At 38.3% G+C, this 16,046-nt stretch overlaps 1 protein-coding gene across 1 annotated transcript in view; it reads left to right on the top strand.

Annotated features, from left to right (window-relative positions):
- The first annotated feature begins 1,406 nt into the window (after positions 1 to 1,406).
- LOC134626886 (V-set domain-containing T-cell activation inhibitor 1-like) overlaps positions 1,407 to 16,046 on the top strand; it is a 37,765-nt gene continuing 23,125 nt past the window's right edge. Inside the window, exon 1 of the mRNA XM_063472780.1 lies at positions 1,407 to 1,520. Coding sequence (XP_063328850.1) covers positions 1,445 to 1,520 — 76 coding nt within the window. The 5' untranslated portion in view covers positions 1,407 to 1,444. The remainder of the gene's footprint in view (positions 1,521 to 16,046) is intronic.

Here is a 16,046-nt window from a genome sequence, read left to right as displayed (position 1 = left end):
GCTTCCTCACATCTTTCTGTCTCTTCATGTAATCCCAGACACACTCGATGATGTTGAGATCAGGGCTCTGTGGGGGCCACAACATCACTTCCAGTACTTATAGTTCTTTGTTACACTGAAGATAGTTATTGACTATCTTTGCCTATGACTTTGGCTGTATGTTTGGCGTTGTTTCTGCTGCAGAATACATTTGGGACCAATAAACAATCATTTATATTTCTGAAAACTTTCTTTGTTTACAGCAATTTTTCACACCTGCCTAAAACCTTTGCACAGTACTGTAAATATAATAAGATAAAAATAAAATAAAATAAAAGTCTTATATAAAATACAATCTTATATAAGATTGGGGAATCTTTTGTGCAGAGGTGTAGTTCTGTGCCTCAAAGCTAGTGAAGAATTCAATAAGCTCATTTGGTAGAGAGGTGTAACTGACAGCAGTCTGTGGAGTGGGTTTGTAGTCTCTGCCACAGCTTCCGAGTATCTCTGCTGTTCATGAACCTCTGTGAAATCCTCCTAGAGTACTGCCTTTTCACCTCTCTAATGCCACGTTTGGCCTTTGCTGTTCTTAGGCTCACCTCATCCCCAGCTCTGAAGGCTGCGTTCCTCACCCTCTTCAGCCTTCATGAATGGATGGATATAAAATGGATGGATATAAAATGATGGATTTAAAAGATGGATGTCATTACTGTGAAACCACACATTGGTTTTGTACTGAAACTAAATGTTTATTTGTTTGTTTGTTTTTTGTTTGAGTGATTGCTCAAGCCAGAAGTGACCATATACAAAAAAAATGATCAATTAATCAACAAATTCAATGATAGACTGGTGACCCGTTCGTGTCTACTTCAGCTCTCATCCTGTGACAGCCAAGATTGGCTCAAGCCCCCCCCCCCCCCCCCCCCCCGTGTACCTGAAATGAACAAGCAGTTAAGAAGATGGATTGATAGATGGATGGATTCATCCAAATTTCACCCTAAAAATAATCCATCTTCCATCCATCCTGTGCCTCTTATCCAGGTTTGGGTTGTGGGGACAGCAACCTAAGGAGATCTTTCCCGACAGCCACCTCCTCCAGCTCCTCATCTCTCCAGCATGTCCTGGGTCTGGTCTGGGGCTTCCTCTCTAAAGGGCACACATACAAGAGGCATTAGATGCCTGAAGCAGCTCAACTGTCTCCACTAGAGGAAATACAGTTTTTGACAAATTTTATTTTCATGTAATGAAAAAGAAATTTCCTCATGTCCTTCATGAATGTTTCTCCCGTCAGCCTTTCTCTATGCCTTTCACAAAGCCACCGGAAGTGTAATTATGCTTTACTACTTTAAGAGAATAGAAACTCAAAGTGTTTTGGAGCGCGTCAGTGTGCTGAGAGGAGTGGCTTCGAGCTCCGTTTTATTAAAGAGATCCTGTAACGTCTGAACGTTTGAGGGTTTCTGCAGACATGGAGCTTCTAGCACTTCTGATTCTGAGCTTCTGTTTCCTGAATTTGTCCGGACTGACGTTTGCTGCTGAATCCGGTAAGAAACTCGTTGATTTAGACTGATCATGTGTGCAGGCGCAGTCACGTTTCACAGCAGCGGATGGAGCTTTAACGCAGCTCAGGCTGCTGCTTTAGTGGGTGGATGACTGCGGCATCTACACCTGTGACATCAGCTTTTTACGCAGCCGCGTTTTAGAGTAAAATAATAAGACGGCAGATTAATGTGCAGCATCTTCAACAATGAAACGAAACTATTCTCTTTGTTCTTTATGATCAAATACTTATGATTCCATTTGGAGGAGTTTTAATGTGAAGGAGTCGCGTGTTTGTTACTGCGCTGCATGTGTGTGTCTGATTGTGGACTTCGTGGTGTGCTTATCTCCTTCTTAAGTCATGCAGCAAACTACAATATTTCATTGTTCTTGGTTTCAATATTTTGAATCCTAAAAAACCCTCATTTGTTTTTTTTGTTTTTTTTGTTTTTTTAACTCTTTGGTCTCCCTGTATATGTAAAGTTTCAGTTGCATTTCTGGCAACTGCGCCGCTGCCCACCGGCCCTTCAACTACTGACTTCTGCACTTTCGATAGTGACTTGATTGGCCAATTAAATGTCTTAACGCAACTGACCTTCCTATCCTCCCTATGCGCTGCTTCTAGAACAAAATGTAATGTAGAAGTACAATTTGATAAAAATTGAGAAATACTGCTGCACGGTGAATAGCAACAACAACGAGTAACAGCTTTGTAACTTTGTGTTGAATGGTTTAGATATGTGATTAAAAAATAACTGTAAACAAAAGCAAGAAAAGTTTCATCTCCTTCAGTAAATGACTATCAAAGGATATTTTCTATATTTTCTATCTGCACAATATACTCATATTACTAGAGTCATGGTAAAGTAGAACTATTATAAGAGTTCCACTATATATTAAAGTCATTGTTATATTGTGTGAAGGCATAAATTTTATGAAGTACACATTTATGAACTGAATTTTAGCTCTTAAAATATTTCCTCAGTGCTTCTCAGTGCACTCATTAAAATAGAGTTTTTTCTGGAGTGTTTTGTTGGCAGAGAGGAATACTGGGAAATATATGTCCTGTACTTCCTGACATTGATCTGTCGTTTGTGTAAAATAACCACAGCAAGTGAATGCAGTCATATTAGCAGAAATAAATATGCAGAGAGTCTTCTGTAATGGACCTCACTCTTTGTCTTCTGACCTCGATGATGCAACACTGATTTTTCAATCAGTGTTTTATAGAGTTTAGCATTTAAGAGTCCTTAGCAGCATTTTAAATTATGTATGTATGCCTGAAAGATGAATTTCAGATGTTTGTGTACTATGTGTCTTCGCAAAGGACTGAAACATTCTTATCACTGAAAATATGCACTCATGATGTAATGCCTACCTCTGACTGTGGTTATTGTCCATGGTGCTGTCCAAAAACTGTCATCCCTGAATGAAAAGCGTAGCATTTATGGCTGTCAAATGATTAAAATATTTTATCAAAATTAGTGGAGAAATATACTGGATTTATACACATCTATGTTTATTATTAGTGCAGCAATCCAAAACAGTAGGAAATGCTATGAAGAATATTCTGTAAAAGTACTGCATGCTCATAAAACATACCAAAAGCAGACTCACAAAAAACATCCCATTCTAAGTGGGATCACAACAGAAAGACACAAAAACACAAATTAAATAAAATGCACACATCACAGAAAGGTGTTTAATTCAGAACTATGATTCAGCCTGTAAAGTGAAGTTATGATATAGCTTCCAGTTAACTGTCTCTCCTTTTGTATTCAGCGGAGGCTGAGCAACCAACCTCTTTTTCCTTCCTCTGACTTCCTTTTTTGTGTTAACGCTTCATTATCAGAAGAATATATATGGCACCTTTTGGGGGGAGGGGGGGGGGGGGGTGAGGGGTGGGGTGGGGTGGGGGGTGAGGGGTCAGAGGTCAGGGGAGGGGTGGGGGTTTTTGCCTGGGGGGATTACCCCCCACACCCCCTTTGCCGAGCTTAAAAACTGGCATCTTGTGCACGTACGAGCACGCGCGCATGCACTCTCATGTACGCGCTTTCACTCTTCCGAAATGGGGCACTTCCTGTGGCCGTGCGGTCCCACTGCGCATGCTCTGTTTCCTCCTAGCAGGGTGTTTTTTAATTAAGGTTCATCAGCCTCTGTAGGCATTTTGTTTTTCATGGTAAATTTATACAAACAGGAATTTCTTTGTCTTTTTATTCTATAGAAAGACTTTTGTTGTCAGATAATCGAACTGAAACAGCAGTGTGCTTTATAAGCAGATTTTCTACGGTTAGTTAAGCGACTCCCCAACCTTGTTGCATTGTTTCTAACAACTCATTGCTGGCTGTTTTAGACTTTAAGACGCCGTTTATCTCAAAAAATGGTGAATAAGGAGGTGGAGAGAGACCAAACTTTTATCCCTTTCATTAAATAATTGCATCCCACCCCAAAAAACTTTCACCTAAGAACAGCGCCGTTAGTTCGCATTAATTTTCAGTTAAAATTTAAAATAATTAAAACAAAAATACGCGAAGGCTTTCCCAGACATTCTTTAAAACACAGATGTGCAACGCATTATTTAATTAGTGTTTATCAGCCGATGCGTTTTAGTTTTCAGTGTGAATATATACAAACAGGAGTTACTTTTGCAATAGTGTTTTTACACACTCTAACCGAAATGGTAGATTTTGTGTGTTTTTAACAACTGCACTTTGGGGAGGGGGATAGTTAAGGTGAATTTGAGGTCTGTGCTTTGGGGTGGGGGAAGAGGCATAAAGGTTTATAAAAGCCAGCAAACTCTATCCTTGAGCCTGACACCCGCACGTTAGTTTGTGTATTCGACCGTAAATTTTTAGAGAAAATACGCATTGAATTTTGATGCCATTTTTAAAACATAGATGTGCAATACATTATTTTAATGTTGTTTATCAAACGCTGTGTGCGTTTTGGTTTTCACTGTGAATGAGTTACTTTTGTAAATGCAGGATCACATTTTTTTAATGGTGCTTTTTAGACACTGATCTGAAAGATAAATGCTTTTGGTAGAAGCAGCTTTGCTGGATTTGTTTTTTAACTTGGTGAAACATAGTGCAAAACTCTTAATTCAGTATTTTACAGGTTTTAACTGTGTGGTCTTTCTGGAAAATGTAGGTCCACTTGTGAAATGAGAGCATGCACCGTGCTCTTCAGAATTGTCAGCTTTGCTCGTTTCATGGGTCCTCTGTTGATAAAACTGATTTTTAATGGATCTTAATGTTTAGAGACAATAGCGAAGGTACTGACCTGTGTGTCTCTTTAAACTCTAGATGTTAAATTTTAAGGCTACATATTATTTATCTTGCACTAAGTCTGCTTGGCATATGCTCTGTATAAAGGCTCTGGACCTTTCCAAAAAGGCGTAGAGGCAACTTTAGCATGATTAATTTATTACAATGTCAGTTTCTGGGAAGTTTTCCCTCCTGTGTCTATGGCTGGTGCAAGTTTTTTGTTTATTTGTGAAACTGAGCGTGGTTGTGGACAATTCCGACTGTGCTGTTTGAATTGAGTTTAGTGATGCGCGAATCATGAACGAATCGTTCAATACTCGAGAATCACTTTACTGACTCATGAATCATGATTCACAAGCCCAACTGACTCACTGACTCATCCCTGTTGCTGTTAGCAGCAATATATCTAGCTTATAATTAAAATTGTGGAGAAAAACACAACATCCAGTATCTTAACAAAAACATTTCTACTCTGAACTGGAAGAAAAAACCCTGAGTAGAAGCTCACATCAAGACAATAGCTCCTCGGTTCACAGTAGCATCGCTCTGCTAACATGCTAACAGCACATTTGAGCTACTCACCCCCTCCTTTCCTGTGCTGAATCGTAGAGCCAGCGAGTCACTCAGGACTCGCTAACCCCCTCCCTCCTGTGCTGAATCATAGAGCCAGCGAGTCACTCAGGACTCGCTAACCCCCTCCCTCCTGTGCTGAATCGTAGAGCCAGCGAGTCACTCAGGACTCGCTAACCCCCTCCCTCCTGTGTTGAATCGTAGAGCCAGCGAGTCACTCAGGACTCGCTCACCCCCTCCCTCCTGTGCTGAATCGTAGAGCCAGCGAGTCACTCAGGACTCGCTAACCCCCTCCCTCCTGTGCTGAATCGTAGAGCGAACGAATCACTCACTCACTCACCCCCTCCCTCCGGGCTCACAGCTTCTTCTTCTTGGTTGGCAACCAATGTTAAGGCGCATTACCGCCCCCTGGCTCACGGCTCAGTGGACATTTAGATGAGAAAATATATACTTGACACATTTAAGGAAAATACTAATAAAATAAAAATAAACAAGATAAATGTTCCCTTTAGAAATTTTTTTGCTCTTTTTTGCTTTATAAAATTGTTGTTTTCTTTTAGAATCACTCATCTTAGCAGTAGGATTTACATGAAAAGAGAAAAGAAATTAAGTTTGAGTGAAAATGTACATTTTTTGCACTCTCTGGTCAACTGACTCAGTGAATCAAATGACTCAAAAAACCCGATTCACTTTGGTGAGTGACTCATTAAAACTCGATTCAGTAAAAAGAATCAAATTTACCATCACTAATTGAGTTTCGTGTTGGATCACTTTCTTTAATTGTTAATTCTCTGCGAGCAGTGAAGAACCAAACTAGTACTTCAAAGTTTTAAATCCATTTTGCCCCAGTGGCCAGTGCGAAGTTGTGCTGCAGATCCCAGCATGAAAGCTGAGGGTCCAGCCAGCCGGCAGAAAGGCCAGTTGATGCCTCGACATGCGTTGGAACCGGTTTTGCCCGCACAGAGCGTTTCTGACATGCTGGCGTTGCTTATGCATAAGAGAAAAGCAACAATACAGCGTTGCTCCAAGACATCCTTTCACATGGTATGTATGTATGTCTGTCTGTCAGCGCTAATTATTCAAACCCTGTTTAAAAGGCGACTCATTTGTTGGCCAAAAACATTTCCTCTAAATTTGCAAAGTTACTGATTTAAAAATATATATTTTCGTCACACTCTAGACTCTTGAGCATATTTATATAGCAAAATTCACAGTGGTATAACCATGTTAAATAAAAGATGCCCAAGTGTGCACCAATGCACTCTAATGCATGCCTTTAAACTGTATGCTGATAAGTCTGTATCCATAATTTGTGGATCTGCTGATTTGTTTTTTTTTAATGTGGCACTTTTTTTTTCACGAACTGCAGATGATGAAATCCTCTTTATTTGAGAAAGTGTCCCTAAGCTATTGTTGTTCATACTTACTGAGTTCCCTAACCACTTCTTTACTATGTCAGCAAACTTTCTGAACAAGAAAGGTATCGTAGATTTAAAGACACATCTTCATTGAAGCAAAGGCAAAACATTGAATTTTATGTTCATATTAAAGAGTCAAAATCCAAAAGCTGCTGCAATCTTTTGTATTAATGATCTCTCTCTCTCTGTGCATGTGTGTGTGAGTGAGTGAGTGTAATGCTATGTGTGTGTGTGTGTGTACAGGAGAAAGGTGATGGCAGGAGCTTTTTTTTAATGCATTTCGAATCAACTTTTTTTTTTGTTTTACAAGAAGTGTATTTCATACATTGGAACAAATATAATCTTTTCTATACTTTATAAGTATGAAACTCTAAAGATTTTAAGTTCATGCACATTGTGAAACAAGAATCTAAATCTTTCTGTCACAATGATTTCTATAAACGCATGTTGTTTATGGGATAATGTGAAAAATCTTTTGTGGGCTCTAATAATGATCAGTGGTGATTGAAGAGGAAGCTTGAACCCTGGCTCTGGAGATTTTCATGACAAGTGACAGTGCAGACATTTGTTAATGAGAGAACATGTTTTATCATCATAACGACTGTGAATTTAAGCGTCGTTAAAGTGTTGACTCGTGTTTTTTAATAGAAGACTTAAAACACTAAACTCTAATTTCAGGGGTTTATTTTAAGTTTACAGAATATAACATCTGGTATGACAATGAGTTTTACTTCTCACTGTCTGTGTTATGTGTATCTATTTATCATGTATGCTACTTTGCTCTGTGGACTAAAATGTTTCATTGTATTCATGAAATAAACCAGAATTTCAATGTCCGAATCTTTTACTGTTTTTCTGCTTTTGTTCACTCCAAGTTTGACAAAACCCACAGCTCACTAACAATGTGGAGCAATCTCAATGTATTTAGCTGCTTTTTCCCTAAACACAATCAGTTGACTGAGAGAAATGCCTGTAGTCCTCACTTTGGTCATTTTGAATGTTGAAGGAGATTTGCTCCATAGACACCTTATACTAGTGTTTCCTACACTTAATCCACCACTACTATGTTCTATTTAAACCCAGATTCCTTTTATAGTTTGCAGTGAAAAACCATTGCTTAATGGGACAGCAGTACAAGTCACTCTTTACTAACACATTGTAGATAAGTTTATTGCTGGACAACACAGCTAGCAGTCTCACACACTCTTTAGGTTTTTGAAGTTTTGTGTGTAATGGTTTAGTGTATCAAACCTTACCCTTTTCTCCCAGTATCACAACAGTATGACTCCCAAAGTACGGCTCAGTAAACAAACAAGGACTCTGAAGTCAGAACAGAAAGATACAGTTGGAAGATGAATGATTGTGTTTTTATGATGCGTAGTAAACTACCCCCTCTTCTTTTTCTCTGTGTTGTTGTTCTTGTGTGTATGCTTTAGAAGTCAAAGTATACATTAGCCACACTTACAAAAAACATTTTGAATTTCATTTAGAACTGAGATTCTACGTTGTAAGCAGAAATCTTATGCTCAGCCATAAGTGTGTTTCCCCACTTTCACAATGCTAAGGTGTCAAATCCACAACCCCCAACAGATGGTTTGTCACACACTGGGTTCAAACACTCAAAAAGCAACACAACAGCAGGTTCAAGAAGGACAAGGCCCCCTTTATTTGCACAGCCTCACACACCATAGATTTTTAAAGTTGTGGTGTACAATGGTTTAGCCACAGATGTGACTTCTACTTTTGATAAAGATCACTCCACATGCATATTTCTTAAGAAATGAAGCGTCTTTATTAAGCTCTTATTTATACATGTCTACACAATAATAGACACCGTGTGCTCTGTGACATTATAGTCTTCTACTTCAGCTTCCATTGGTTTGCATTTTCAACTCCCAACCTTTCAGGTTGTTATGAACGACTTATATTTCTAACACTTTGTGATGTAAAAGTGAACCACGCAGCTTTTTTATTTTCTGTCTGATGGAAGGACTTAAGACACGAGTTATTTAAACAATTCTAAATGACAGTGTGACGGCCATAGTACTTTATGCGGGTCAAATATGTTAAGGATAATGTTTCTCAATGTAACATGGCAAAGAACTTTTGGTTAGGATACAACATTTTGTAAACAGTTACCTCAGAACCTGTACTGTCAGATCTATGTATGTAAGGTTAAACTTGCCACAGTACATCCACTTAAGTAAGTAACCAAACACATAAAGTCACCCTCACCAATAATCGACTGTTCCTTGAAAAAACGTAGCACAAACAGACAACTGACTCAGCAATGATAAGTAGAGCTACCCGAGGCCGAGACTCAAGCAGAAGAAAATTAAAAGTTGTTTTGTTTTTTTATGGCTCGAAAGATTGAAGAAAAATATGTTTAATAATTCAACAAGAGCCGCACCTTCAACACATGTACATTCAAATTTTGGAACAGGCTCAACATTGATGTTGTTCAGTAGTTTTTATCCACTCTCAAAAGTCATTTTATGGCTTTAATATTTCCAGCTGATAAGGAGACTTACAGCATTTCAAATGTGCGTCCAAATGCTTTAAACATCCGCTTTGTCTGTAACGACAGTCTCAAACTGCAGAGCATTGTTTTTACTCAAATTCAGCATTTTCTGATGAAAATTTAGCTGCTTTTTTTTCACTGTAACACCCCCCTCAATGCCATTTTTTAGGATGATATTCTTGGAGATTCATTTTTTAAATATATATTTGTGCTTTTGGAGTGAGGGTATCTAATACGCACGTTGTCACTGTGTTTTGTACTACCAACTGCGAGGGCTCTGCTTTTACTTTGAGCAGTCTGGTTTTATTTTGTCTCGTGAGTGTGTGTGTTTTTCAAAGGAGATCTTCATCAGTTTCATTTTGTTACCACAAACTTTGTGTAAAGTTCACAACAGAGGTAAAGAGATTTAAACACACCAGTTTAAGGAGGCATGCAGGGGTTGGACCAGCTGCACATGACAGGTGAAGAAGAGAGTGTCGGCGGAGATGTGCAACAGAAGCAGAGGGAACATTTTACAAGATGATAAATGGCAGATTTAGATGATTACGGATTTTTGTTGACAAGATTAAAAGACACGTCCATCACAGTTTAGCAGCATTTCAGTTTGATTAAATTAAAGTTGTTGTTTTTTAAAACTACACAGGGTTTATTTTCTCCTTTGATAGTAATCATATTGAACATGTCAGTGATGGAAACAAGAATATAAAGAAAAATGCTAAACGTGTGTCTAATTAAACTGTTCCTGTGAACCATAAATCATCCTTTAGTATGTTCGGTGTTACAAACTTGAAGAAGCACAGAAAAGATCATCAGATATTAATCGGTTTTCAGCCTTCATTCATATTGAAATGTTGAAATCTTTCCTGCTAGACCAAAGTGTAGCGTTTGATACCGTTGGCCATAACATTTTATTACATCTATTATTAAATGGAGAGCGCTCTTCACACACTGAAGTCAATTATGAAGCTCCACGGCTTCTGTGCAAAGACTAGTTCTGTTTACATTATACTTGCTTTAGAAGGCATAGCATACATTTTTACTGCTATGCAGATGATACCCACTTTTATTGGTTAAACTGCTTGTATGTCTTAGATACATAATGAGCTTTAATTTTCTGCTTCTAAGTTCAGATAAAACTGAGGTTATTGTAATATGGCATAAAAATCTTAGAAACACTGTGGCTAACAAGATCCTTACTCTGGGCGGCATCGTCTGTTGTAGTGATTTGACACATTATAAGTAAAATTGAAGCACACAATCCTGTCGCACAACATCAACATTTATTTATATACAAAAATAAAAATGCTTTTTTTTTTACATAAAAGAATTGTAACTTTACAATTCATCACCGATTACGTGGGTACATAGTCCTCATCCTTTTTAAAAAACAACAACTTTAATTTAATCAAACTGAAATGCTGCTAAACTGTGATGGACGTGTCTTTTAATCTTGTCAACAAAAATCCGTAATCATCTAAATCTGCCATTTATCATCTTGTAAAATGTTCCCTCTGCTTCTGTTGCACATCTCCGCCGACACTCTCTTCTTCACCTGTCATGTGCAGCTGGTCCAACCCCTGCATGCCTCCTTAAACTGGTGTGTTTAAATCTCTTTACCTCTGTTGTGAACTTTACACAAAGTTTGTGGTAACAAAATGAAACTGATGAAGATCTCCTTTGAAAAACACACACACTCACGAGACAAAATAAAACCAGACTGCTCAAAGTAAAAGCAGAGCCCTCGCAGTTGGTAGTACAAAACACAGTGACAACGTGCGTATTAGATACCCTCACTCCAAAAGCACAAATATATATTTAAAAAATGAATCTCCAAGAATATCATCCTAAAAAATGGCATTGAGGGGGGTGTTACAGTGAAAAAAAAGCAGCTAAATTTTCATCAGAAAATGCTGAATTTGAGTAAAAACAATGCTCTGCAGTTTGAGACTGTCGTTACAGACAAAGCGGATGTTTAAAGCATTTGGACGCACATTTGAAATGCTGTAAGTCTCCTTATCAGCTGGAAATATTAAAGCCATAAAATGACTTTTGAGAGTGGATAAAAACTACTGAACAACATCAATGTTGAGCCTGTTCCAAAATTTGAATGTACATGTGTTGAAGGTGCGGCTCTTGTTGAATTATTAAACATATTTTTCTTCAATCTTTCGAGCCATAAAAAAACAAAACAACTTTTAATTTTCTTCTGCTTGAGTCTCGGCCTCGGGTAGCTCTACTTATCATTGCTGAGTCAGTTGTCTGTTTGTGCTACGTTTTTTCAAGGAACAGTCGATTATTGGTGAGGGTGACTTTATGTGTTTGGTTACTTACTTAAGTGGATGTACTGTGGCAAGTTTAACCTTACATACATAGATCTGACAGTACAGGTTCTGAGGTAACTGTTTACAAAATGTTGTATCCTAACCAAAAGTTCTTTGCCATGTTACATTGAGAAACATTATCCTTAACATATTTGACCCGCATAAAGTACTATGGCCGTCACACTGTCATTTAGAATTGTTTAAATAACTCGTGTCTTAAGTCCTTCCATCAGACAGAAAATAAAAAAGCTGCGTGGTTCACTTTTACATCACAAAGTGTTAGAAATATAAGTCGTTCATAACAACCTGAAAGGTTGGGAGTTGAAAATGCAAACCAATGGAAGCTGAAGTAGAAGACTATAATGTCACAGAGCACACGGTGTCTATTATTGTGTAGACATGTATAAATAAGAGCTTAATAAAGACGCTTCATTTCTTAAGAAATATGCATGTGGAGTGATCTTTATCAAAAGTAGAAGTCACATCTGTGGCTAAACCATTGTACACCACAACTTTAAAAATCTATGGTGTGTGAGGCTGTGCAAATAAAGGGGGCCTTGTCCTTCTTGAACCTGCTGTTGTGTTGCTTTTTGAGTGTTTGAACCCAGTGTGTGACAAACCATCTGTTGGGGGTTGTGGATTTGACACCTTAGCATTGTGAAAGTGGGGAAACACACTTATGGCTGAGCATAAGATTTCTGCTTACAACGTAGAATCTCAGTTCTAAATGAAATTCAAAATGTTTTTTGTAAGTGTGGCTAATGTATACTTTGACTTCTAAAGCATACACACAAGAACAACAACACAGAGAAAAAGAAGAGGGGGTAGTTTACTACGCATCATAAAAACACAATCATTCATCTTCCAACTGTATCTTTCTGTTCTGACTTCAGAGTCCTTGTTTGTTTACTGAGCCGTACTTTGGGAGTCATACTGTTGTGATACTGGGAGAAAAGGGTAAGGTTTGATACACTAAACCATTACACACAAAACTTCAAAAACCTAAAGAGTGTGTGAGACTGCTAGCTGTGTTGTCCAGCAATAAACTTATCTACAATGTGTTAGTAAAGAGTGACTTGTACTGCTGTCCCATTAAGCAATGGTTTTTCACTGCAAACTATAAAAGGAATCTGGGTTTAAATAGAACATAGTAGTGGTGGATTAAGTGTAGGAAACACTAGTATAAGGTGTCTATGGAGCAAATCTCCTTCAACATTCAAAATGACCAAAGTGAGGACTACAGGCATTTCTCTCAGTCAACTGATTGTGTTTAGGGAAAAAGCAGCTAAATACATTGAGATTGCTCCACATTGTTAGTGAGCTGTGGGTTTTGTCAAACTTGGAGTGAACAAAAGCAGAAAAACAGTAAAAGATTCGGACATTGAAATTCTGGTTTATTTCATGAATACAATGAAACATTTTAGTCCACAGAGCAAAGTAGCATACATGATAAATAGATACACATAACACAGACAGTGAGAAGTAAAACTCATTGTCATACCAGATGTTATATTCTGTAAACTTAAAATAAACCCCTGAAATTAGAGTTTAGTGTTTTAAGTCTTCTATTAAAAAACACGAGTCAACACTTTAACGACGCTTAAATTCACAGTCGTTATGATGATAAAACATGTTCTCTCATTAACAAATGTCTGCACTGTCACTTGTCATGAAAATCTCCAGAGCCAGGGTTCAAGCTTCCTCTTCAATCACCACTGATCATTATTAGAGCCCACAAAAGATTTTTCACATTATCCCATAAACAACATGCGTTTATAGAAATCATTGTGACAGAAAGATTTAGATTCTTGTTTCACAATGTGCATGAACTTAAAATCTTTAGAGTTTCATACTTATAAAGTATAGAAAAGATTATATTTGTTCCAATGTATGAAATACACTTCTTGTAAAACAAAAAAAAAAGTTGATTCGAAATGCATTAAAAAAAAGCTCCTGCCATCACCTTTCTCCTGTACACACACACACACACATAGCATTACACTCACTCACTCACACACACATGCACAGAGAGAGAGAGATCATTAATACAAAAGATTGCAGCAGCTTTTGGATTTTGACTCTTTAATATGAACATAAAATTCAATGTTTTGCCTTTGCTTCAATGAAGATGTGTCTTTAAATCTACGATACCTTTCTTGTTCAGAAAGTTTGCTGACATAGTAAAGAAGTGGTTAGGGAACTCAGTAAGTATGAACAACAATAGCTTAGGGACACTTTCTCAAATAAAGAGGATTTCATCATCTGCAGTTCGTGAAAAAAAAAGTGCCACATTAAAAAAAAACAAATCAGCAGATCCACAAATTATGGATACAGACTTATCAGCATACAGTTTAAAGGCATGCATTAGAGTGCATTGGTGCACACTTGGGCATCTTTTATTTAACATGGTTATACCACTGTGAATTTTGCTATATAAATATGCTCAAGAGTCTAGAGTGTGACGAAAATATATATTTTTAAATCAGTAACTTTGCAAATTTAGAGGAAATGTTTTTGGCCAACAAATGAGTCGCCTTTTAAACAGGGTTTGAATAATTAGCGCTGACAGACAGACATACATACATACCATGTGAAAGGATGTCTTGGAGCAACGCTGTATTGTTGCTTTTCTCTTATGCATAAGCAACGCCAGCATGTCAGAAACGCTCTGTGCGGGCAAAACCGGTTCCAACGCATGTCGAGGCATCAACTGGCCTTTCTGCCGGCTGGCTGGACCCTCAGCTTTCATGCTGGGATCTGCAGCACAACTTCGCACTGGCCACTGGGGCAAAATGGATTTAAAACTTTGAAGTACTAGTTTGGTTCTTCACTGCTCGCAGAGAATTAACAATTAAAGAAAGTGATCCAACACGAAACTCAATTAGTGATGGTAAATTTGATTCTTTTTACTGAATCGAGTTTTAATGAGTCACTCACCAAAGTGAATCGGGTTTTTTGAGTCATTTGATTCACTGAGTCAGTTGACCAGAGAGTGCAAAAAATGTACATTTTCACTCAAACTTAATTTCTTTTCTCTTTTCATGTAAATCCTACTGCTAAGATGAGTGATTCTAAAAGAAAACAACAATTTTATAAAGCAAAAAAGAGCAAAAAAATTTCTAAAGGGAACATTTATCTTGTTTATTTTTATTTTATTAGTATTTTCCTTAAATGTGTCAAGTATATATTTTCTCATCTAAATGTCCACTGAGCCGTGAGCCAGGGGGCGGTAATGCGCCTTAACATTGGTTGCCAACCAAGAAGAAGAAGCTGTGAGCCCGGAGGGAGGGGGTGAGTGAGTGAGTGATTCGTTCGCTCTACGATTCAGCACAGGAGGGAGGGGGTTAGCGAGTCCTGAGTGACTCGCTGGCTCTACGATTCAGCACAGGAGGGAGGGGGTGAGCGAGTCCTGAGTGACTCGCTGGCTCTACGATTCAGCACAGGAGGGAGGGGGTTAGCGAGTCCTGAGTGACTCGCTGGCTCTACGATTCAGCACAGGAGGGAGGGGGTTAGCGAGTCCTGAGTGACTCGCTGGCTCTATGATTCAGCACAGGAGGGAGGGGGTTAGCGAGTCCTGAGTGACTCGCTGGCTCTACGATTCAGCACAGGAAAGGAGGGGGTGAGTAGCTCAAATGTGCTGTTAGCATGTTAGCAGAGCGATGCTACTGTGAACCGAGGAGCTATTGTCTTGATGTGAGCTTCTACTCAGGGTTTTTTCTTCCAGTTCAGAGCAGAAATGTTTTTGTTAAGATACTGGATGTTGTGTTTTTCTCCACAATTTTAATTATAAGCTAGATATATTGCTGCTAACAGCAACAGGGATGAGTCAGTGAGTCAGTTGGGCTTGTGAATCATGATTCATGAGTCAGTAAAGTGATTCTCGAGTATTGAACGATTCGTTCATGATTCGCGCATCACTAAACTCAATTCAAACAGCACAGTCGGAATTGTCCACAACCACGCTCAGTTTCACAAATAAACAAAAAACTTGCACCAGCCATAGACACAGGAGGGAAAACTTCCCAGAAACTGACATTGTAATAAATTAATCATGCTAAAGTTGCCTCTACGCCTTTTTGGAAAGGTCCAGAGCCTTTATACAGAGCATATGCCAAGCAGACTTAGTGCAAGATAAATAATATGTAGCCTTAAAATTTAACATCTAGAGTTTAAAGAGACACACAGGTCAGTACCTTCGCTATTGTCTCTAAACATTAAGATCCATTAAAAATCAGTTTTATCAACAGAGGACCCATGAAACGAGCAAAGCTGACAATTCTGAAGAGCACGGTGCATGCTCTCATTTCACAAGTGGACCTACATTTTCCAGAAAGACCACACAGTTAAAACCTGTAAAATACTGAATTAAGAGTTTTGCACTATGTTTCACCAAGTTAAAAAACAAATCCAGCAAAGCTGCTTCTACCAAAAGCAT

This window comes from Pelmatolapia mariae, linkage group LG5 (assembly GCF_036321145.2).
Source record: "Pelmatolapia mariae isolate MD_Pm_ZW linkage group LG5, Pm_UMD_F_2, whole genome shotgun sequence".
NCBI lineage: Eukaryota > Metazoa > Chordata > Actinopteri > Cichliformes > Cichlidae > Pelmatolapia > Pelmatolapia mariae.
The sequence above is the reverse complement of the archived record's forward strand: the minus strand, read 5'-3'. Positions and strand labels throughout refer to the sequence as shown.